Source organism: Panicum hallii, chromosome 2 (assembly GCF_002211085.1).
Source record: "Panicum hallii strain FIL2 chromosome 2, PHallii_v3.1, whole genome shotgun sequence".
Lineage (NCBI taxonomy): Eukaryota > Viridiplantae > Streptophyta > Magnoliopsida > Poales > Poaceae > Panicum > Panicum hallii.
In genome coordinates, this window is record NC_038043.1 from 52484132 (window position 1) to 52506432 (window position 22301).

At 45.3% G+C, this 22301-nt stretch overlaps 5 protein-coding genes across 5 annotated transcripts; 3 read left to right on the forward strand and 2 right to left on the reverse strand.

The window, feature by feature from the left end:
• The first annotated feature begins 36 nt into the window (after positions 1–36).
• LOC112880628 (scarecrow-like protein 23) lies at positions 37–1856 on the forward strand. Its single transcript, XM_025945347.1, has one exon. It carries the CDS (start codon positions 276–278, stop codon positions 1632–1634), a length of 1359 nt encoding a protein of 452 aa, XP_025801132.1. The 5' UTR covers positions 37–275; the 3' UTR covers positions 1635–1856.
• A 1499-nt stretch (positions 1857–3355) lies between these two features.
• Positions 3356–4271, forward strand: LOC112879432 (cysteine-rich and transmembrane domain-containing protein WIH1-like). Its single transcript, XM_025943677.1, has 3 exons — positions 3356–3667; positions 3796–4012; positions 4096–4271. The coding sequence occupies exons 1-3, from the start codon at positions 3631–3633 to the stop codon at positions 4139–4141; spliced, it is 300 nt and encodes a 99-aa protein (XP_025799462.1). The 5' UTR covers positions 3356–3630; the 3' UTR covers positions 4142–4271.
• Positions 4272–4388: 117 nt separating this feature from the next.
• Positions 4389–9542, reverse strand: LOC112883485 (exocyst complex component EXO84C). Its single transcript, XM_025948790.1, has 7 exons — positions 9198–9542; positions 8585–8679; positions 7374–8412; positions 6221–6739; positions 5107–5295; positions 4900–5036; positions 4389–4802 (listed from the first exon to the last, which is right to left on the reverse strand). The coding sequence occupies exons 1-7, from the start codon at positions 9300–9302 to the stop codon at positions 4553–4555; spliced, it is 2334 nt and encodes a 777-aa protein (XP_025804575.1). The 5' UTR covers positions 9303–9542; the 3' UTR covers positions 4389–4552.
• Positions 9543–11641: 2099 nt separating this feature from the next.
• LOC112879424 (nodulation receptor kinase-like) lies at positions 11642–16410 on the forward strand. Its single transcript, XM_025943670.1, has 12 exons — positions 11642–11777; positions 12033–12183; positions 12384–12455; positions 12537–12608; positions 12784–12852; positions 12947–13128; positions 13457–13677; positions 14010–14136; positions 14216–14284; positions 14490–14679; positions 15280–15412; positions 15627–16410. Exons 1-12 carry the CDS (start codon positions 11699–11701, stop codon positions 15966–15968), a joined length of 1707 nt encoding a protein of 568 aa, XP_025799455.1. The 5' UTR covers positions 11642–11698; the 3' UTR covers positions 15969–16410.
• Positions 16411–16647: 237 nt separating this feature from the next.
• LOC112881280 lies at positions 16648–22064 on the reverse strand (the record flags this gene model as incomplete). Its single annotated transcript, XM_025945957.1, has 4 exons — positions 16648–19320; positions 19719–20567; positions 20684–20719; positions 21756–22064. Coding segments are annotated over 4 exons (3171 nt in total), but the record flags the coding sequence as incomplete, so codon positions are not given.
• Between the last annotated feature and the right edge of the window lie 237 nt (positions 22065–22301).

Here is a 22301-nt window from a genome sequence, read left to right on the forward strand (position 1 = left end):
CTGGCCGCGCCAGCAACTGCCAGCAACCAGACAAGCAGACGGCCGCCCTGGCTGGCGCCCCCTCCTCAGTTTCACTCGCAGACTCACTCGAACGCACCGGACCCCGCCAAGCCAACGGCGAGATCCTTGCTTCCACGCCCGCGCTCGGCGCTCCCCAGTCACCAGCGCTATCAGCAGCCAGCAGTGAGCCGTGCCCTCTCGCTTCCCTTGCCACGGGTGACCGCGTGAGTGACTCGGCGGCCTTGGCCCGGGACGAATTATTGTCCGACGGCGCGATGCTCCAGGGCGTGCTGTCCCGCGCGCCCGCCACCGAATCGCCGGCAGCGGCAGCGATGAAGGCCAAGCGGGCGCCAGCGTCCCCCGACGAAGAGGAGGAGGGGGAGGGGCGCCCGGCGCGGGGGAAGCGGCAGCAGCTGCTTGGTCTCGGCTCGGCCGCGGCGGCGGAGGGGCCGGAGACGCGGGGGCTGCGGCTGCTCAGCCTGCTGCTGCGGTGCGCGGAGGCGGTGGCCATGGACCAGCTGACGGAGGCGCGTGAGCTGCTGCCCGAGATCGCCGAGCTGGCGTCGCCGTTCGGGTCGTCCCCGGAGCGCGTGGCGGCCTACTTCGGCGACGCGCTTTGCGCGCGCGTGCTCAGCTCCTACCTGGGCGCCTACTCGCCGCTCGCACTCCGCCCGCTGGCGGCCGCGCAGAGCCGCCGCGTCGCTGGCGCGTTCCAGGCGTATAACGCGCTGTCGCCGCTCGTCAAGTTCTCGCACTTCACGGCCAACCAGGCCATCCTGCAGGCTCTCGACGGCGAGGACCGCCTCCATGTGATCGACCTCGACATCATGCAGGGCCTGCAGTGGCCGGGCCTCTTCCATATCCTCGCCTCCCGCCCGCGCAAGCCGCGCTCGCTCCGGATCACCGGGCTCGGCGCCTCGCTCGACGTGCTCGAGGCCACGGGCCGCCGCCTCGCCGACTTCGCGGCCTCGCTCGGCCTGCCCTTCGAGTTCCACCCAATCGAGGGGAAGATCGGGCACGTCGCGGACGCCGCGGCGCTGCTCGGCCCGCGCCACCGGCAGCAGCAGCAGGACGAGGCCACCGTCGTGCACTGGATGCACCACTGCCTCTACGACGTGACGGGATCGGACCTGGGCACGGTGCGCCTGCTCCGGAGACTGCGCCCGAAGCTGATCACCATCGTGGAGCAGGACCTGGGCCACAGCGGCGACTTCCTGGGCCGGTTCGTGGAGGCGCTGCACTACTACTCGGCGCTGTTCGACGCGCTGGGCGACGGCGCCGGCGCGGCGGCGGCGGAGTCCGACGAGCGCCACGCCGTGGAGCGGCAGCTCCTGGGCGCGGAGATACGGAACATCGTGGCCGTGGGCGGACCCAAGCGTACCGGGGAGGTGCGCGTGGAGCGGTGGGGCGACGAGCTGCGGCGCGCCGGGTTCCGCCCGGTGTCCCTGGCCGGGAGCCCCGCCACGCAGGCCAGGCTTCTCCTCGGCATGTACCCGTGGAAGGGGTACACGCTGGTGGAGGAGGAGGCGTGCCTCAAGCTCGGCTGGAAGGACCTCTCCCTGCTCACCGCGTCGGCGTGGGAGCCGACGGACGCCGCCGCCGCCACGCCACGCCGCGGAAGCCAGGAGACGTAATTGCAAGACAAGATTTTTGCAGCAGCACTAGATTGGCAACCCTCCTCGATCACTTCTGCTGCTAATCTCGCAGCTCCTTCGTGGCCATTTCTGTTCTTGCCGTCTTCCCTGTTCGTCTTCTTCTTCTTGTGAGTAACTTATGTCTGTGATATAAATCGTATAGGAATCGGCATTCGTTCCATCTCCATGCTCAAATCAACATTCCATTCCAGACTTTTACAATGCTGCGGCTTCAGTTTCAGTCTGAATTTTGCAAAACGAACACATGCATCATCAGCAGGAAAATAGACAGCTCATCCATCGCTTTCTACAGCTCCGGGTGTCCCGGGCTGCTAGTAAAATAGACAGCTCAGCTCAGCCGCCGGCCGTCGGCCGTCTGTCTGCAATAGCTTAACGAGTCTACACGTCAGTTCCCCGGCTGTAGAAGGCCCCTGTGACGACGACAAGTTACTGATACGAAAATGACTGCTTGCACGTACGCGGGGCGTGTTACGGGTGCGCAACAGTTGTTCCTTCCTGGCTTTGGATATGGATTGCTCGATGTAAAACAAGTTGGGGTGTGCGCTTTTTGGATAGAGCCGGCCGATGAAGGTCGCCTCACTTCACGGATGGACAGGCAAGAAAAGATATGATGAAAGAAAAAGGAAAACGTTGCTGCCTAGGCCTATATCTTCGACTAGCCCGTGAACGCACGCGCGACCGGTCTGCCCAGCAGCCCCGGCCCGGTCTATCTTTCGTGCATGAATTAGGCCCTTTTTTCTTCTCGAAGGAGAAAACCAAAAAAAAAAATCGATGGCCCAGTAATCAGAAAAATCAAAGGAAAAATTCTAGAAGAGAGAGAGAGAGAGAGAGTAATAGTGGCTCATCAACTAGAAACAACTGCTTATTAAGTTCAATGCATATATCTGCTCATGTGGAGTCGAACAGAATTGGATTTTCTATTTTATAATTTTTTTAATTTACTATAATTTTTTAAAAATTCAGCCAAAATAAATATAAAAGAAAAAGAGCAAAACCGCTGATAGAAACCAGTCAGGGAGATCATGTGTCCGGTATCGCAAATCCAAAAAGTTCAGACGGATAGTTTTATTGTCTATGGAGAAAACGCGGACTCATCCCAAAGTTCAGGAGATAAAAAGTACCTTTTCCGGTGCAAAACGACACTCATCCATGGGCTTGATCTGAACCGTTATCTTGATAGCCAGCCCATGGGCTTAAAACAAAGCTCACTAACTACTGGCCAGAGCCCAGAAGAAGTGACAGCAAGTGTTCTCGTTTCTACCGGTTTTCGTTTACAGTCTCAGGTGGCAACGGCCAACGTGACCCAATTGCCAAAAGCTACGCGGCATTCCGGGAGACTGGTCCACGGCGACTGAGCCATGGGGCGTGTCGGAGATGATGAAATGAGATGGACGACGCCATTGACAAACTGACATTGCAGGTTCAGTGTTCGTTAGTTCGTAGGAGTATGTTCGTTATCCGATTATTCAGGTTCAGTGTTCAGTCCAGTATTCGACTTCAGCACGCGCGGTGCAGTTCTCTTCTTGACATCCCCACGCGTGCATCTACAGGCTGCATCTGAATTGATTGCCTAGCTTGGCTACCAATTGCAGCAGGCGATTTCATTCACAGTTCAAACTAGCCGTGCCACCGGCAGGGTCACGCGTGTGCCTGTTTCTTCTAGCTGCCTCATCTGAGACTCCGCCGGGCTTTGTCTCAAACCCAAGTGGCAAACCAATCGCAGCTAAGAGCCGACGCGACCGAGGCCGGCTTGCCGGCACCGGCCGGCGCCCAGTTTCCCCCCACTTCCGATTTCCTCTCGGGCTGTCACGTCGAAGCACACCGAACGCCTTGTCCGCATCGCTCCCTCTCGCTCTCTGTGTTTCTTCCTATATAAACGCGCGCGCGCCCACGGGCATCGCCGAGTCCGTCCTGCGAACTCTACCATCCTGTTCCGTTCCGTCCTTGGTTCGCTGCGCGTCACGGCCGCGCGAGGATGAGCTACTACGGTCAGCAGCAGGCGCCCGTGACAGGTGATCCGCGCGCGAGCTCGGGAACTTTGGTTTCTTCTGCCACCTCGGCTTGATCGATCGCTGGCTTGGGCGCAGCTGAACTGAACTGACCGCGTGGTTTTTCTGTTCCTGTGGCTTCGGCAAAGCAGCGTACCCGCCGCCGGGAGGCTACGCAGCGACGGCGCCCCCGCTGCCGGCGGGGCAGCCGTACGTGCAGCCGCCGCCGATGCAGGCGGGCTACGTGCAGCCGGCACCGCCGGCGGGTTACCCCGGCAACTTCAGCGGCGCCATGATGAACCCGCCGCCGCCGCAGGTGGTGGCGCCCCAGACGCAGAGCCGCGGCGACAAGACCTTCTGGGAAGGATGGTAAGCTAAGCTTCACGCCCTTCTCTGATCCCACGACAACGATAGATATACGAACTGATTCGCTCGCCGCGTTGCTCTTGCAGCTGCGCGGCGCTTTGCTGCTGCTGCATCCTGGACATGTGCTGCTAAGCCTGGCGAAACCACAAGTGCATCGAACCATGGCGTGCTCTCCATTTGTAATAGAGTCCGTTTGTAATACCTCGAGAATAACTAGCGTGTGATACCTGACACGTTACTCAAATACCATCAGTTTTATTATGTGGGCATGAGGTTTGTATTTCTGATGCATGTATGAAGGCTCAAGGCTATCGAGATTTTTTTTCTCATTCTTAAGAAAAGACACAATTTCTATAACATAAACAAATAGGCAGCACGATACGATAACAACCACGATAATCCCAATAAGTACCGCTGATGTTTCCAGGTTTTTTTTTCTTGAAGGCAATGGTGTTTCCGAGTTCCAGGTTCCGATAGGTATAACAGATAATAAAACTGATGAAAAAGATGACCACATCTACAATTACTACAATGTTTCAGCAACTAAGCTTCAGGATCAGTGAAGTAAGCAGGACTCTCAAGGTCATCATTGTTCGCAGAAGCGAACGAATCTTCAGACCCTGACGTTGATGGAGTTGCGATGCTCTCATCAGAATCGGATATCTCATCATGCAGAGCAACATGTTCTTCAGGTTCAGGCTCAGGCTCGGACTCGGATCCAGAGGTCCCCAGCATGAGCTTGTGAATTGCACCCTTGGCAGTTTCGAGAAACCACTCGTCCTCAGGAAGTGCACTGAAATGAATTTTAGTGGAAGAAGAAACGTGATATTAAGCACCGGGCAAACAGATAGCCTAACAAATATCATTGAAATGATATTGTGATCACGGACCTTTGTGGGTCAACATTCCTTGCCGAGAAAGCAGCAATCGCTCTGGTTATGATTGTTGACACAAGCTGCTGAACTGGTCTGTGTGGAAAACGCCCGCAGACAGCAATCTCAACAATGAAGTGCATATCAAGAATAAGCTGCAAGGTGAAAATGATTGTTAACTTCAGTATTTGCATCGAAGTAACATAAACATTCAGGAAAATGTACCTGCTGCAGCCCTGAAGGCTGGAGTTGGACAGACCGGTCCTCAAAAACATCCCAGAATTCTTGCTCATTGGAGAGCCACATGACAACAGTTTCAGTTAGCCTTGAGAGCAAGACCTTTTGTATCTTATCTTTTCCCAGGAGAACATCCCCGGCAACACTAGCTAGCTGCTGCAATCTTCCAAACAGCGCCTGGGAGAACAAAAAATAGATAGGTGAGACAGCTTTGTTTGGATGACCAACTTTCAAATTTGTTGGTGTTTGGATAATCACTTTTAAAGTCTAAACCAAGTTGGACATATTGCTGCGTTTCAATAACACAATAAAGGAGCCGAAGATGAGAAATAGTCATTGAATAACATAATTCTTCTAACTTTAACCAAATTTGCCAAACAGAATGTTGGGAAAAAAAACATACATACATGTTTTTCCACAACAGAATAAGCACCGCACAGCAAAACAATCACAAATTGATACTTACAAGCTCAATGATAATGTAAACATCACTGATGTTCCCTCTTAAGTTACAGCTTTTTACACCCATGGGATCCAAATGCAATATTCTAAAAAAAATATATGTAGTATATTTAATTAGCATAATTTCCTCAATAAATGTATATCTCTATCCTTACACCTTGCACTTCCCTACCCTTCAACATCACAGACAATCTGAAACTCTGGGACTCCCATGCACTCATTTAACAATGGTTGCTCACCAACTGATATACACACAAATAAACACAATGTGCTTATGCATAATGGCGCACATTACACCATCCAATCTAAAATATAAGTCGTTTTAATGTCTGTGTTGGTCAAAGTTTTTTAGTTTTGAGCAGGAATATATATGTGATTAGTATATTGACTACACAATATGGATGTTAGTAGATCCATCAAGAAAATACCTTCATAGTGCACATTTTAAACAACATATTTTCATAGAAAATGGCCACCGAATCTTTATATTTTAGACCAAAAGGAGTATAAAGTTATGTCATGCACCATCTATGACACAGAAATATAAAACAATTTTTCAGAAAGACAAGAAAAAGTCACACCTATCAGGATCATATGTAAACATTTGATTTCAAATCACTGAGATGCAATACAAAATCACCTGGAAAGGCAGTGAAGGCAAGGGATCAGCATCAAACAAAAGATCATCGGTCTTCCGCTCCATGTACATTCTAGCATCCAATCGTGACTTCCCTTCCAAGTAAATAAATGATAAGACATACTGTCGGCAGAAGTGATCTCTCAGTTTGTCTAATGAATGTTGCAAATGACGTTTCCACTCTTTGTATTCAATGGAGTATATGGAACCAGAGCCAAGGCCTTCACTTGATCCACCAGCTCCTTTCTTTTCATTTTGCATATCAAAGAACTTGGATAAAGCAGCTGGCAATAACTCATCTGCTATAGTGTATGCCGCTCCAATTAGTGTAAGTTGTTGCGCATCACTTTCAGCTTTAAATTCAACAGGCTCTTTTGACTCCAGTAGAGTATCATCCTCAGAAGGTCCAGGCAAAACTTTGATCAGTGTTTCTACATATCTATCAAAAAGCTGGAGAAATTTATTCAGAATTGCTCCACCAAAGTGAACTATAGTCATTGGGGTGACTTGATCCAAAATATCCTGTAAGGAGGACAGGCAAATATATCAACCACTTCAAACTATCAGATAGCAGGTGAAGTACATATATTCGTGGAACAAATAAGTGAATTGTGCAGTATTGCATTCCATTTGCTCCAGTTAAAAATTACTCTATTCAAATTCCGAAAACTGGAACATGAGTGCACAAACAGTAAATTGATTACAGTAACTTGGTATCTACTCATACTCATTGCTACATTAAGTGAAGTAAATGTGTTACATCTACTTATCCTAGATATGTTTATGCAGGGAGGTATTCTGCAGTGCATGGCTCCCTGTGTCAAGTAACTATCACAAGTAGAGAATGTGGGCTGACTGCTAGCACAGCATCAAAAGATTTCAGTACAGTTTATGCGACATTTGGCAAATCTGTCAGCAACTGAGCAACTTATAGCAATGCTCAAATGCTCAATGAGATGCAAATCACAGTAAGAACCCATCAGGTGTAATACATCTTTAGAAAGGAGCAAAAGACTAGCAGGCCAAATCAAATTGCACAATCCAACATAATAGGAAGTTGAATTTCCAGACATGTTAAAACAAAAGGTTGGATTAAGACTAGTCCATTGAAAAAATATATATATCAGTAGGTAAGCATCAACAAACGAAAACTCACATTGACAACAGACATGAACTTCTTCCCACTGCTTGTAAGGATAATGTTTGGGGCAACTGCACCAGAAAGCGGTGATCCTTCTTGAGGGGTGAGAAGCAGAATATCATCATTCCTTGCTGCATCCACAATCTTTCTTCTCACCCTTCTAAAATTCAGTTCAAGAACTTCTTCGATATAAGGCCGCAATAGCACCATAAGTAACTTTGAGAATTTCAGCCCATAAGATTCTAAAAAAGAGCAATGAGAGAGACTAGTTTGGATGCATATGCAAGCAGCGCGAAGGGCAGAAACACTCTCAGGCAAAGGAGAATTTTCTTTAACCAAACGCGCAAATGTTTCAATTTCATATTCAGCCCATTGGATGATCCGGTTCATATTCATGGGGCTATCTCCAAATAGTGTATTAGTTTCTTTAGCTGCTTTTGCAATAGCTGAGAAAACAATCTGTGACAATGATGCAGCATAAGTTTCTGTGTAGATTGAACATGAGGGGAGAAAGGCCTCAACATTTTTCTGAAGGTGCGAACCATAAGCTTTTAGAAGTAATTGATGGGCTAAAGAACCTTTGCCTATCTTTACTAAACCAGCCAAAGACTTCCTTAGTTCAGTTATAGGCAAAGATGGTTGTTCAGACCACCTAACAAGCTGATCCTCAAGAATTGCTTTCCTTTTAAACAGCGCTGTCTTAAAGGCAGAAAGTTCTGGATTTGATTCTTTGCTAGATTCATCTGTAACCAAATATTTCTTTTCTTCAGCTTCCAAAGCAAGCAACGCTTCCTCCATTTTGTGCTCTGCAAGCAAAGCATCTAACTTATCAAGAAAAATAGCTTTGGGATCCTGGGTATCATCAGACAGAATTTCATCCAGTTCAGTTTGAAAATCCTTTTCTTTCACATCTTCTTCCTTGTTTGATTTGAACCAGACATCAAGCTCACGGCACACTCCGCTCATTAGGTCTTGCACAAGAATCCCTTGGGCAGACACATGCTTTTGGAGCTCAATTAACTCTTGCTCTGCTTCAATAACCTCCTCGGATATTCTGTGCAAATAGCGAAAAGGAGGGGGGAAATTGAATAGGAAAATGATTCAAAAAGTGAAAATGAGTGTGTGAACTGGAATTTTCAGGTATGAGCAAAGGAAAACAACAAATTCTGAATTTCCATTTGTTTCATTTATTTTCATAAGGGATCAGCCATAAATTCTGTAATTACCTGAGAAAAGCCAGGTACTTTGACTGCATATTTCCACTCAGATTTTCAATAGCATCCTTCAACTCCAACAACTCAGAACAAATTTTCCTGATACCCTGCAAGTACGACAACCATGTCGTTCAGTACCATCACAATACCAACGAAAACGTTTTGGAAACCGCCAGAATCTCTATTCCTTTCGGATTCCAAAAGACAAGGATACACTGATACAGGCAACACTAAACCCTTCCTTCAATCCCAGTTAAAATTTGTCAAGTTATCCCAGATTTTACTTGCACCTTTTAGTGCAAGAAGCAGCTAGTACTTCTGTTTGGTTGTGCTTCTACTCTTGGTGCATCAAAGTTCAGTCAGAACTACTCCCAAGCAAAAGGGGGGAAATTTCTAAGGCCAAATACAGGATAGGTTATCTCCCTACGCGAGATTACCCCTGACAAGAACATCAAACAACCTCTAGATCCAAAATTGTGAAATTTCACGCACAAAGGGGGCCGTAGCGCACAGAAACGAAAGAAGCAAGAACTCGCTGGGCACAAGGAGTAAAATTCCCCATTATGCGCTGGCCGGAATGTAAGAGAAGAGCTGAAGAGCAGAGCAAGGTAAGGAAAAATCCGACCTTCTCGGTCTGGGACTGGTAGGCGGCGTTGATGGAGGACTGTGGGGTGATCCACTCGTGGCCCGGGAACTCCTCCTCCAGCTCCTCCCCGCTGCTGCTCTCCATCCTGCACCTCCGCGCAACCTCAGAAGCCCAGTGCAGGGTCGATGCTGGGAAGGAGAGATCTCTTGGCGTGCGGCGAGACCGGACTGAATGGCGAGAGGACAAAGGCGGCGGCGCTGGTGGAGTGCTGGAAGTGGAGTGGAGTGCCGTTACGGGTAGCCACCCACCGGCAGCAACCGGGGGGCTATCATCCAGGGGCTTCTCTGCCTTGGCGTGTCTGGCGCTAGGTGAGAAATTGCAGGCCGTCGGCGACTCGGCGTGACTTCCACCGCCCTTTCCTGTAATATAGTTCAATCTTTCCATTAAAAACCCGGGCAATTTTTCATCCAAACCGGCCACCACTGTCTATAGTTATTTGTACTTTCTTTAAATAAGAGATTATCCAATGATTGATACATCTTTAGTTTTGAGGCTAATTACTTATGGTGTTATAGAATTATAAATTTAACATTAGTATAGAAAATGCGATGACTCAATACCGATGATAATTTCTTGCAGTAAAGGATGATGTTATATATGCTTCAAATGTGCCTTGTTTTGGTGTATGATGTGACTTTGGTTGCTAATATATAAATACATCTTGAAAAAATATTAACAAGCTCTACTCTTCGAACTTCTTTCTATTATCATTGGCAACAAGTCTCAATATTTCCATAGTTCTGCATTATTGGTAATGAAGAACTTATTTGCTATGTATTTTTGTTTAAATTTGCAAGGTTCCTGTAGTTACATAACCTTCATTATAAACTTCCTTAACTTTTTTCACATCAATATATTTTAGCTTCTACTAAGAAATATGAATTGGAACTAAAAGCACTAAATTTCAACTATATATGAAAAGATTACTGTAGGAACTTTCTCATAATTTACAAGAGCACTGTTACAACGCAAAGTGCTGGTGATCATAAAGTGAATTCCATAAAAAAAATCCTAAATTCGAGATGCTAAGATGGGAAACTCACCAGTGGATTTAGGAATCTGCGTTCGACCCTTCAACATGATGGAGAATGTTGTGGTGCAGCGGCGGAGTTTGAATCGAGGGGGAGGGCAGATGACGGTGGCGCCGCCTCGTTCGTTCTCTTTGTATCTTGTAGCTTGATTTCCAAGAACTAGCAGCAACTACGCGGAAAAATTCTGAATCAAGAGGAATTAGAGTAGGATGAAGGCGTGATAGTGGTGCTAGCGACTTCTTCGTTCACTCTTTTCAGCAAAGGAAGATCTAGGTGAAGAAAGATTCGTTGGTCGATTGGATCTGAACGAAAGAAGAGTGGGGAATTCAGAGAGAAGTAGGTCTGGAGGTATCGAATGAAGAAGAGTGGCGAAGTTTATTTTATATGCAAGAAACAATAGTAACGGCTCGATCGTGTACGAATCATAAAGCAAAGCAATTAATTAAATATTTAGCTAATTAGTTTTTTATTTTGGTCTCATACAAAACCGGCCCCATCCCATCCAGCCCAGCCCGTGTGTGGCTCACACCTAGTTAGATTTCTGATTTGGTCAGTTTACCGGTTTTTGTCATCTATTGTGGTTTATTTCCAAAATACTATGAGACAGTAGCAAGAATATGGTGCACACGCTCCGGTTTTATTCTCGATTATTTTTGCAAGCGTAACTCTCTAATAGATTTTCTTATGTACATCTATAATAGCACACTATGAAGTTCTTTCTTTCCGAAATGGGGATTACCTCAATTCCATTTGTGATCAAAACTGGGAAGATGATGGATTGCCTACAGCAAAAAGGTAAAGAGGGAGAATATAACGATCAGCCCACAAGGAAAGTAAAAAAAATGAAAACGGAATGCTGCCATCAGTGAATGAAAGATAGGCCCAGCCCAGTCTAGCCCATCGTATCCTGCCTCCTAGTAGACCAACATCTAAAAAAAGTCTACAACAGCATCCCCAACCAAAGAAAGAAAGAAAGAAAAGAAAAAAGAAAAACTAGAATAACATCCTCTCAAACACAGACAACTAGGAGAGAGAGCACATCAGAAAAGAAGTTCGGTGAGCTGCCAACAATGTCTGATAAAAATACTGAATAATATGCATCGACACATTTCTCTCTCCCCCGCTCCCTTCTCTGAAATTCAAGAAGAGCAAGCAACATTTCATTGACGCTGGTCATTGGTCAAGCCTGTACCGTAGCGCTCATCCCCCGGGAGCATACACGGCCTAAGAATATCCGGAGCTCCGTCGATGACGCACCGGAGCAGTGCGGGGAAAGAAAAGCGCGCCGTCGCTGTCGACGGCCGTGCCGAGCGCCAGCAGACAACCGGCGACGCTACAAAACAACGCGCCAACCAACCGCCCCACTGCTGACCCTCCCTCCCCCCCCCCCCCCCCAAAGGTCCCTGCCTTCCGCCGGCCGGCAGCGGCAGCGGCCACACCCCACATGGTATGGCCGCCCGCTTCCTCCTCCTCTACGCGCTGTTCCTCCTCCTTGCCGCCGCCGCGCCGTCCCATGGCCTCACCCAAGGTAGTCTTGTTTGTTTGTCTTCGTAGCCGAATCCTTTCTTCAGTTCTTGTCTTCTTGATTATTTGGTCGCCAATAGTGCCGATAATTTCTTGGGTCGATTGAACCATGAATCGGAATTTCGTGCATAAAGCAGGCTGCTTTTTTTTTTGCGTCTGACTGACGTGACTTACTGATGTTTTCTTCCAAATTTGGTGCCTGTGTTGAGCTTTTCTTCTGATGTGATGGGGGACTTTTTTCTGCTTGACTTTGACACAGCCGATGTTGCGAAGCGATTGAAGGAGGAGCTGTCAGAGAGAAACCGAGAGAATGAGATGCTCAAGTCATGGAATGGGGACCCGTGTTCCCTGTCTACCTGGGAAGGGTTCTCTTGCGAACCCAAGGATGGCGCCCGTGTCGTCGTCAAGCTGTGAGTGACACAACTACCTGATGATCAACGTTCACGCACGTGCTTTCAGAACACCAGCTTGCCTTGTTTTTATTGCTGTTATGTTCAGATTTGGTTGATCCTGTACTGTGAATTGAGATGCTTTTATCTTGTCAATATGGTACTTGCATCAGCAAGTGGTGTTGAATCAGAAAGAATGTGATGAACTGGTACTTGCGCAGGAACTTTTCTTCGAAGAATTTGCAAGGCCAGATTCCAGCAGCGATTGGGAACTTAACAGACCTAACTGATATGTATGTTTCACTGTCTGATTTCCGTAGCGAATTCATGCTTTATTAGGCGTTAGCTTTATTGTCTTATTCCTGTTGGTGCAGTGATCTGCAGGTCAATAATTTCACTGGATCTATTCCAGCATCCTTTTCTGCTCTCAAACACCTGCGCAATCTGTAAGCATGCATTATCTGTTTCGCTTCTTTCTCCTTATAACACAAAGGCTTCAATAAAACTCATGAGTAATTCTAAAATTTTGCCATCTGATCTCATATGCTTCTCACATAACATGGATATTTTGTGTGAATGGCGACCTAAAAGATCTGATCAAACAAATGTCATCTAATCTAGGTCAGTGAAGTGCAACCCCTTCCTAAACAGCCAGTTACCTGATGGTTTATCAACTGGGGTGGATTTCAGGTAGCATTTGTATTGCATCCATTTTCGCGTTATATTTCTTTTACGTGTGACAGCAACATAACGTTACTCGCCTTTCTTTATGAAAAATAAAAAGCCATGGAGCCTGTGCTGCTGAAGAGTACGAAAGCCCACCTGGAGTTGCCAGTCAGAGAGTAATTGTTATCAGTGGTGTTGCCTGTGGATCTTTGGCATGCACGTTTGCTCTTGGATTTCTATTTGTTTGTTTTAACAAACGTGAACGGCGTTCTCCAGAAAAAGACTGCTCGTCTACAACAAGTATGTCTCCTACTGCTACAGTCATATGGTAGATGGTCTTCTGAGTTCCGTGCAGTCTTTATTTGGGGGCATGAAATAGAACTTGCATGCCATGTATATCCTCTTAGATGTACATGTACAACTACCAGCAGTTATATGATCGAATGAAAAAAATAAAGAACAACACTGGCAATAGGACATGGAAACCATGGAGATAGAATCATTCCATTTTGATTTCAGTGGGAGGCTAATAAGCAGAAAGTAGGGGAAATCTTTCACTGTTTCAGTGTATCCAGTGCTTAAATATTTGATAGGTAAATCATTTCTTGTTTTAAATTGGTTTATGCAGATCCCATTTTTCAAGAATGTGGCATCCATAACACTGCAAACCCTGCAGTGCAACAGTTGTCCCTCAAATCTATCCAGACTGCAACAAGCAACTTCAAAACATTGATAGGAGAGGGTGGGTTTGGAGCAGTTTATCGAGGCACATTACCACATGGACAAGAAGTTGCAGTAAAAGTCCGATCAAGCTCATCAACACAGGGAACGCGTGAGTTTAACAATGAGGTACAGACCGATTCTACCATATTAGCATTGTTTTCTCCAAAACAAAATCACACCAGCATAAAGGAATCTTGTGGGGAAGAGTTTGTTCTGAATCATGGACGTGGCATTTGAGTATTTGATCGCATCACAATCTTGTCTGAGAAGTTTTATTTATCTGTCTGTTGTCATATCTAGCAAAAATTCCATAATAACTTTATTTTATATATGGTCAAATTTTACATCAATGTTCAGTTGTTCCTGATAGTTTAATTTCTATTTTTTTCTGTATATATCTATTTAATCATTTCATCAAGAAAAGTTCCTCTGATCTCTGGATCAACCAATTGACACAGTTAAGACTTCTTTCTGCTGTATGGCATGAGAATTTGGTCCCACTTATTGGCTACTGCTGTGAAAAGGATCAACAGATATTGGTATATCCATTCATGTCCAATGGCTCACTACAGGATCGCCTCTATGGTATCATGTTTCATGAAACTTTATTTACTTTTCACTTGTTATACCCTTATTTATAATCCTCATTTTTTTTGTTTTGTAGGTGAGGCATCCAAAAGGAAGGTTCTTGATTGGCCTACCAGACTATCTGTTTGTATTGGTGCAGCAAGAGGTAAGAAGCACCTTTGTTGTGTGAATACCCACTCTGATTGTTTATCTCTGTCCTATAGAGGAATCAAACTAAATATTCTTTTTTGTGCAATTCCGGGAATGTCCTGTTGCTTTGTGTTGACCTTTGGTCTATAAATATTGAACAGCGTAAATGCTTCCTTTTATTTCTACATCTGCATAACTCATTGCTTGTTTTACTTGTTCAGGGCTGGTATATCTGCACAATTTTGCAGGGCATTGTATCATACACAGAGATATTAAATCAAGCAACATACTTCTGGATCACAGCATGTGTGGCAAGGTAGCCGATTTTGGGTTTTCTAAGTATGCACCTCAGGAAGGTGACAGCAATCCATCAATGGAAGTGAGAGGAACTGCTGGATATTTGGATCCTGAGTAAGTTTTCTCATGACTTTCATTTTAGCAGTAAACATTAGAGGATCAAAAGACTAAGTTTGGAGCAGCAGTGATTTGAATAGAGATAGAACAACATATTGTTTGAAAAATAATGTTGAGAAAAACTTAAATGTTTCCATCAACCTGAACATAGCATTTGGGAGTAAGTTAATCTAAACAACAAAATTTTCAACCCAGTAGATATCAGTAGATAATGTTCAGTTGGATATTTCTGCTGTGCAACTGAGAATCTGAGGCCAACATTATTGCAATATAGCAGGTCCTGTAATTTCAATAAATGACTTCATTTTAAATCATCCAAATATTCAACTGCAACGTGAACTCTAGAAACGTAAAACCGTAAAAGGCATATAATTGTGTAAACGAAGAGTTCTTGCATGTGTTGTTTCTTGATATACTTTTAGACATTGTTAAATGTGGGCTAACCAAAATTGTTCTCTCTTTAAGAATTCAACACCATAGAACAAACCACAATGTTAGTTGCTCAATATTATATGTCAGTTGAAATTTCGAATCGTCATGCATTGAGTCATCCGGAACATGTTCATCATGATTTACTGATGCTTCCTTTTCTTTTAGATACTATTCCACTCAGGTGTTATCCACCAGAAGTGATGTCTTCAGTTTTGGAGTAGTCCTGTTAGAAATTGTGACAGGAAGAGAACCTCTTGATGTCAAAAGGCCCCGTGATGAATGGAGCTTAGTTGAGTGGGTATGTTCACATTACACTCTATGGTCGTCCATTGTGCATCTCAATCAAATGTACTCAAATGTAACAGCTTCTATTTGGAGGCTTGCAATGCTTTGTCCACATCCTCTAGCTTTTGTGATTGCTAAAATATTCATCATAGTAGTTCTGACAAAAAATGCTATATTTCAGCTACACAACTCCAAAAATAATCTTACATTGATCCGACGTCATGCAGGCAAAACCTTACATAAGGGAGTACAAGATCGAAGAGATGGTGGATCCTGGCATAAAAGGGCAGTATTGTTCAGAGGCCATGTGGAGAGTGCTTGAGGTCGCATCGGTATGCACCGAGCCCTTCTCAACCTTCCGTCCAAGCATGGAGGATGTTCTCAGGGAGCTGGAAGATGCACTGATTATCGAGAACAACGCATCCGAGTACATGAGGTCCATCGAAAGCACCGGGACTCTGGGGTCCAATCGCTATCTGTCCATTGACAGGAAGCTTTTTGCATCAGGTTCAGCGCGAATCGACCCGATAAAGGGACATTTGCAAACGATGCCCTCACTTCCTAGGTAACTGGACTATGGACTGTGCTTATGATCCAACAACGGGTGCCATCAGGGATATACCCTTGTTCAAGGCACATCTGAGCTTGGACGCTGAGCCTTGAGCACCTGAGAAGGGCATTGGGGGGGGGGGGGGGGGGTGTTTGTTACCCATGTCTGTAGCCTGTACCCATGTACAGACCCCATCCAGTGGACAGTGCCACAGTGGTGAGAGCACAGCTCAGCTATACCTGCACTGGGAAATGTTTCTGAAGCCAGAGAATGGCCTAGTTTTGCCTGTAAAATTTCCATTGATTTAATCACCTTAAAGCTGGTGAACGTATGTGCGCAACTATTCTTTGGACATTGTTTTGAACGACAAACATTGGAGTGTGACATATGTTGACGCAACTCCTCCCAAAAAAGAAGAATATATGTTGAGGTAGCATCACCTCATTATTGAAGTGTTGCTATATTGAGACATTGTACTACTGAGCTGTAATTTTTCGTGTTCTTGCGTAATCAAACAAGTATTGTTGACCAGGCGCCACTGAAATCAATACATATTGAGAAATACTGAAATAATTTTTTGGAGGCAAAGGAAGAAATGGCGAAAAACCGAAAAGTAACCCACAAGAAGACGCATCTTGTAGCATACAACAAAGTCAGGTCAAGGATCAATAATAACCTTACTCAGCAGGTAGAAACTCTTGACCTCAGAACAGATCATGGGTTTTGTTCAAGAAAAAAAAAGAACAGATCATGGGCATACACATTTCACAAGTAGGCCTTCTGGGTTTGTCAACACGCGCGCGCGCGCACACACACACACACAGAGAGAGAGAGAGAGAGAGAGTTTCAGGTTAAGTTCATGTATGGTTCTTATATGGGCGCTCTGTTACACGCTTGTTCCATTATCCCACATAGTTCATGTAATGAAAAGCAAGAGTATAACTTGCGGTAAAGTTTTATCAGAAAACCTCAAAGAAAAAAATGTAAAAGCTTGACATAGGGTTCTGAACAAGAAGCTCATGATCTGTCACATAAAACTTGATAAGCCACTGGAGGCTGGAGTGCCCGATGTGAAGGCAATTGTCTATCACATCTTTGTCATTCATTGGTGTCATATATTCTTGATAAGTATCGAGATTGAATATTTAGGCAATAGACATGCACAAAACTATAGATGAAATTGAAAACTGAGCTGTATATTCTTCCTCCATCCGTTTCTCAATCATAAACCAAAGTCTGAAATCTGAACAAGCAGTACCCATCACTTACTGCAGGTAGCATTTTGACCATTCGATCACTTCATTCTCTTAACCAGCAGCCAATCCATTCAGTAAAGGTCTACTAGTCCAAAGATATTGCTAGATATGGGTCGACCTTACTCATTTTCATGTGATCTAAGGTATGCCAAATAATTCATGAACTCCTTTGTCAGTAGACTTGTCTGCTCCAAACAAGTCAGGAGCAACTTTATCTGTGGATTTATCAGAGGAGCTGCTGTGAATCATTTGGAATGGAGGATTACTCATGCCCCATCCATTGACATCTGTGGGCGGATCAGGAAAATGAGAACTACATCCTTTGCCATCAGAAGAAAATGGTAGTGCAACATCAGGTGATCTTCGTGGCCGCCGAACAGGTCTGCTGCTCCTGCTTGAAGATGGGAAATTTGCCTCCCTGCCCTTCTGTTTGGTCCCAAGAAAGCCACAGGCAAGAGCTTCCAGAGCTCGGGCAGTTGGTGGGCGGCTTCTACTACTATGCCTTCTTGAGTTGAAAGAAAGCTCCTCGTAGAGCACATCACTAGAGGCATCCATGTCTGGAAGGCGGTCAGCCACCTCAGTTCCTGAAGAATGTAGAGGCCTGACTGTGGTTTCAGTATTTTTGTCAGATGGAGGGACAATGTAGCTCAGAGTTGACTCATAATCAGAAGGCATATGTGGGATATTGAGATCAATGATGTGCCTATTTTGGCAAGTTTCTTTGTAGACCATTGTTTCAGCATTAGGGGGCACATTGTTAAGCTGTCCGCAGTATGGCTTCTTGTTATTCACATCAAAGGATATGTTAGCTGATGAGTTTGGAATTGCACCCCATACAAAAGAATTGGCCTCTCCGCTTGCTTCATTTGCTCCAGACACATCATGTTGCGGCGGCTCGTCAACTTGCTTCCAGTAATGGTTTTCATTGGTGCTGGTATTTCTGCGGCCAGTTCTTTCAGTCTTAGAGGAAACTAACCTCCTCCTCTTCGAAAAGGGTGCTAAGAAAATTTGGGACTCAACATTTACCCTTTGATCAAACTGGAAGCTTATTTCAGTGGAAGTAGTGGTAGCATGGATTCTTTCAACATCAACAGAAAGAATAGTTGCGGTTGAAGAGCATGCATTACTCATTGCGTTGAAACCTTGATCAGTTGAATTATGACCATTGATTGATGATAATGTGCCTAAGAAAGCAGCCTTCTCAATTACACTAGAATCCATCTTATCAATTTTTGGTGCCTTACTTTTTCTCTCCTCGCTAGCATACTTTACACCAGTTGTGCTTCGATCAGTACTTATATGTTCATAAGGCTCAGAGCTGTCCTCAGAATCTGAGCGTTCCTCTGAGCTGTCACTCCCAGAATCTCCAGAATGTGGTGAAGACATGTAACCATGACTGGAATCTGTTGGTAGATTTCTTAGTGACCTCACCTTAGAAGGTTCTTCCCCTTGAACAAGGCTGGTATCCACCACAGTGAATTTCATTAGTTCTGGGGAACACCCAGGCTCAGTGGGACGATTGTAGGAAGGTTTCTTGTTAGGAAGTGTGTTTCTGTCAAGTTCAGAATCATGGATCCATCCATTTTCATGCTTAATCCCACTGTCACCATTACCACCCTGAACTCCAAATTCAAGCAGCCTTGGTTCAGATGCAACTTTGCTCAAGACATCACTAACAGAATCAAAATAATGATTTCCTTTGATAAGCTTCTTTCTAGAAAATTTCTTTACACCTGGAATGAGAAAGACTAAAGCGTGCTTTCCAACTGGTGAAGAGTCCTTAGGTTGTTCTGAGTGCCAGCCCCTTGAAAGCAAGCGAGGCCAGACAGCCTCCCAGAATAGATCATTGGATCTTGCCTTGCTTAGTCTGAAATCGCCAGTCAAAAACTTTATGATATCTCCAGATGAAAGTGCTGAGCAAGCCTTGCCAACAGGGATTTCTGGGCGGGTCGAGGTACCATGATTTCGACTAGGATCTAATGCAAATCCAGTCAAGTCATACTTTCCCTTGCCAATTCCAACTGCTTCTACAAGAACTTGAGCACCAACTGTGGACCTTAAGGTCAAGATAAACTGCTCAAAAGTAGATGTTCCCTCATTGAATATCTTAAATACCTGCAGAAGACCATATATAACAGTCAACCTCTTGAGAGAGCTGATGGATCGCATCAATGCAATGAGATGCTAGATGAAAATATATGAGCTTCTTAGAGCAAAAGGTTAAAATACCAAAAATAAATAAACAATAAATAAGAACAAGCACACTAAATACTAGGCCTCTTTCGGAAGCAGAAAAGGCATGGTTTTAATAGCCGTACAATGGAACAAATACGGTAGCAATGCTGATGAGCTGGCCTGCCTTAAGTGTCATTACAATTTAAAGATATTACAAAATGTTAGCTGTAGTTGTTGAATTGATTGTACACGTTATTTTTCAATGTTTTGATGTTTAGTAGGAAAAGGGAAAAGAAGTAGAAAGAAAAGGAAGAGGAGGAAAAGAAAAGTCAGCACACCTCCATCAACGAAGCTTCAACTTCCTTAGCTACGCCAGCAAGCAAACGTGACAACAGTTCCTGCTGCCTTGGACCAGAAAATATACGCAGCCCAAGAATACACCTCCTGCTTCTTGCTTTTCTGCACGCTGCCCATCTTCTGTATGCATCAGACCTGAAAAATTCTCCATAGTAATAGGACAAGACTTCTCCCATTGTCTTAGTTTCCATAAACTTCGTTACCTGAACAAGATTTTTCCCAAAAATGTAGAGACCAAGGAGAAAAGTCTGTGCCTCTTCATCACTCCAGGAGTATTTTGGCATCCCAGGCAATGGAAAACAATCATTGAATTTCTTCTTTGCACAAGAACAACCTAAAAGCTTCCTTTTTTGTGAGCAGTGCATGTCTTGTCCAGCTGACCCTGAGAATTTCTCACCTTGCTCAGCATATCCAACTTTACACTCTGAACAAATGATGTCCTGATATAAATTTCCCGGAATATTTTCACTGCTGTGGATGGGACCTTCATCTTGTGACGGACATGACCTGCATCCTGAAAATCCCCCATGCTCTTCTTCTATATGAGTGCTTGTATTTTGGTTCCACGTGACTGGAATAGCTAATCCTACTCCCACAGGGTATTCAAAACCAAAAGCTCTGCTGTCATAAACTGCCGATGACCTTAGTTTTGTCCGTTCTTCTTCAGTTAGTAGATCCAGAACTTCCACCTGGTACTCATCCCCTACACGAGGGTATACTCGTGTGTCTTCATTGACCTCCTCTGGACATAAAGGTTCTAGAAAACGAGGCTGATCAACAAGCATCTCTGTAGGATGCTCTTCATCATCCTTGATTTCAATGGGATCCATCTGCACAAAAGCAATGTGGGTACAGATTATGATCCATGATGGATGAATGCGAATGATTGATAGAACATAAACATGTGGTCTCGATAGAACATAAATATGTGGGCAAACATATGTACCTGATAATCTTCTTCCTTGATTTGAAGAGAATCTATCTGTAGAAATAAGTACAGGTCAAAATCATAATAACCATCACTTAGTGGTCAGTCAACTCTACATGCATATCACCAGAACAGGAATATGAAACCCTAGAACAAGTCTGCAATACATGAAGTGTGAAGATACGAGGGGAAGTAGTCAACTTAGTCATACTATGAGGATCTGTGAGAGTAGAATAGATTATAGAATTAGCTTTAGCTGGACCAAAATTCAACAGGACGAATTGTGCCTCAATATGCTCAGAAATACTGATTACTCAACAAGAAGAAGTGCAGAATAGCTTGAGTCACCTAAAATTAAGGGATAATCCATCAGATGCCACCGGAAAGTGGCATGCTCCCGAGTGTGCCATTGATTGCCCCATGACATGTGGGCCCAAAGAACTTTCTCCTTCATTTGAAAAATAAATGAAACCATCCTACTCTATATCAGTATACCAAAATTAGATTTAAGCACAGCAAGTTCAGACATCGCGCGAAAGCATAAGTTATTGCTGCATTCAAATATTTCCTACTCTAAATGTGCATCATATACTAAGCTGAAGGAGAAAAACCTTCTGCCACTCAAACTAAAAACAAAAATGGCTGCATTTTGCAGTCATTCCCTAATCCCTACCAAATAATTTGCATTAGCAGTGACAGCAATTGCAGGTTAGGCTTGACCCACCGATCAGGATCACTAAGTTACGAGAAGGTGCACATTATTGATCTCACGCCATCCATGGGCAGACTTAACACGGGACATGGGATTCAGTTGATCCCCCAATTCTTTGCAAAATGAACTGCACCCGCACTTCGGGACCGAGTCATACGGGGTCAAGTGAGATCGATCCCGCGCGCTCACAAAGACGAACCTTATCGAACCATCAACGGATGGATTAGACTAGTAAGCGTCTCACGAAGCAAGCAAATCCGATGCTAACCGACGGAGAGAACGAACGAAAGCTGCGGATTTGATTGTTCAGAGCAGAGATGAGATCCCAAAGAAGACAATTCAAGGAAGAATCCATCTAAGCAAGCTAAGGTACTTTACCAGCAAATGGAATCCGTCGCGGGTCCGGACGGATCTCCAGTCCACGCCGCTCCAGAACAGCGAGACGACAACGACGAGGACGCAGGAGACGTATTGCACTCCGAAGCGGCCGGCGTGCTCGGCGGCAGGATGCCGGAGACGCGTCCGCTGGTGAAGTGGACGGCGGCGGCGCTGGCGCCTGGCGTGGCGCGGGCGCTGGCGAAGTGGCGAGGAGGTCGATGCGATGGTGTGAGAGATGCTTTGAGACAAACGAGACGGGGCAGCCGGGTGGAGGTGGACCCCGGTCGCCGTACGGGCCGGGCCGGGCTGTCAGAAAAGCCCGGGCAGGGCTGGGCCTGGAGAGGCGCAATGGGGGGAGATACAAAAGTCTGTAATTCTGCTGCATTTTCCAAACAAACAAAACACTGTGATTCTGCTGCTGCTCAACAAGGCAGGCAATAGTAGCCTAAAAAGCACCATGAACAATTTTGCTACAAACTTGGCAAAATATCGCATGTGGCAAAATATCGAGGCACAAAGCCTCAGCGCCGAACATCCCCGTCTGGG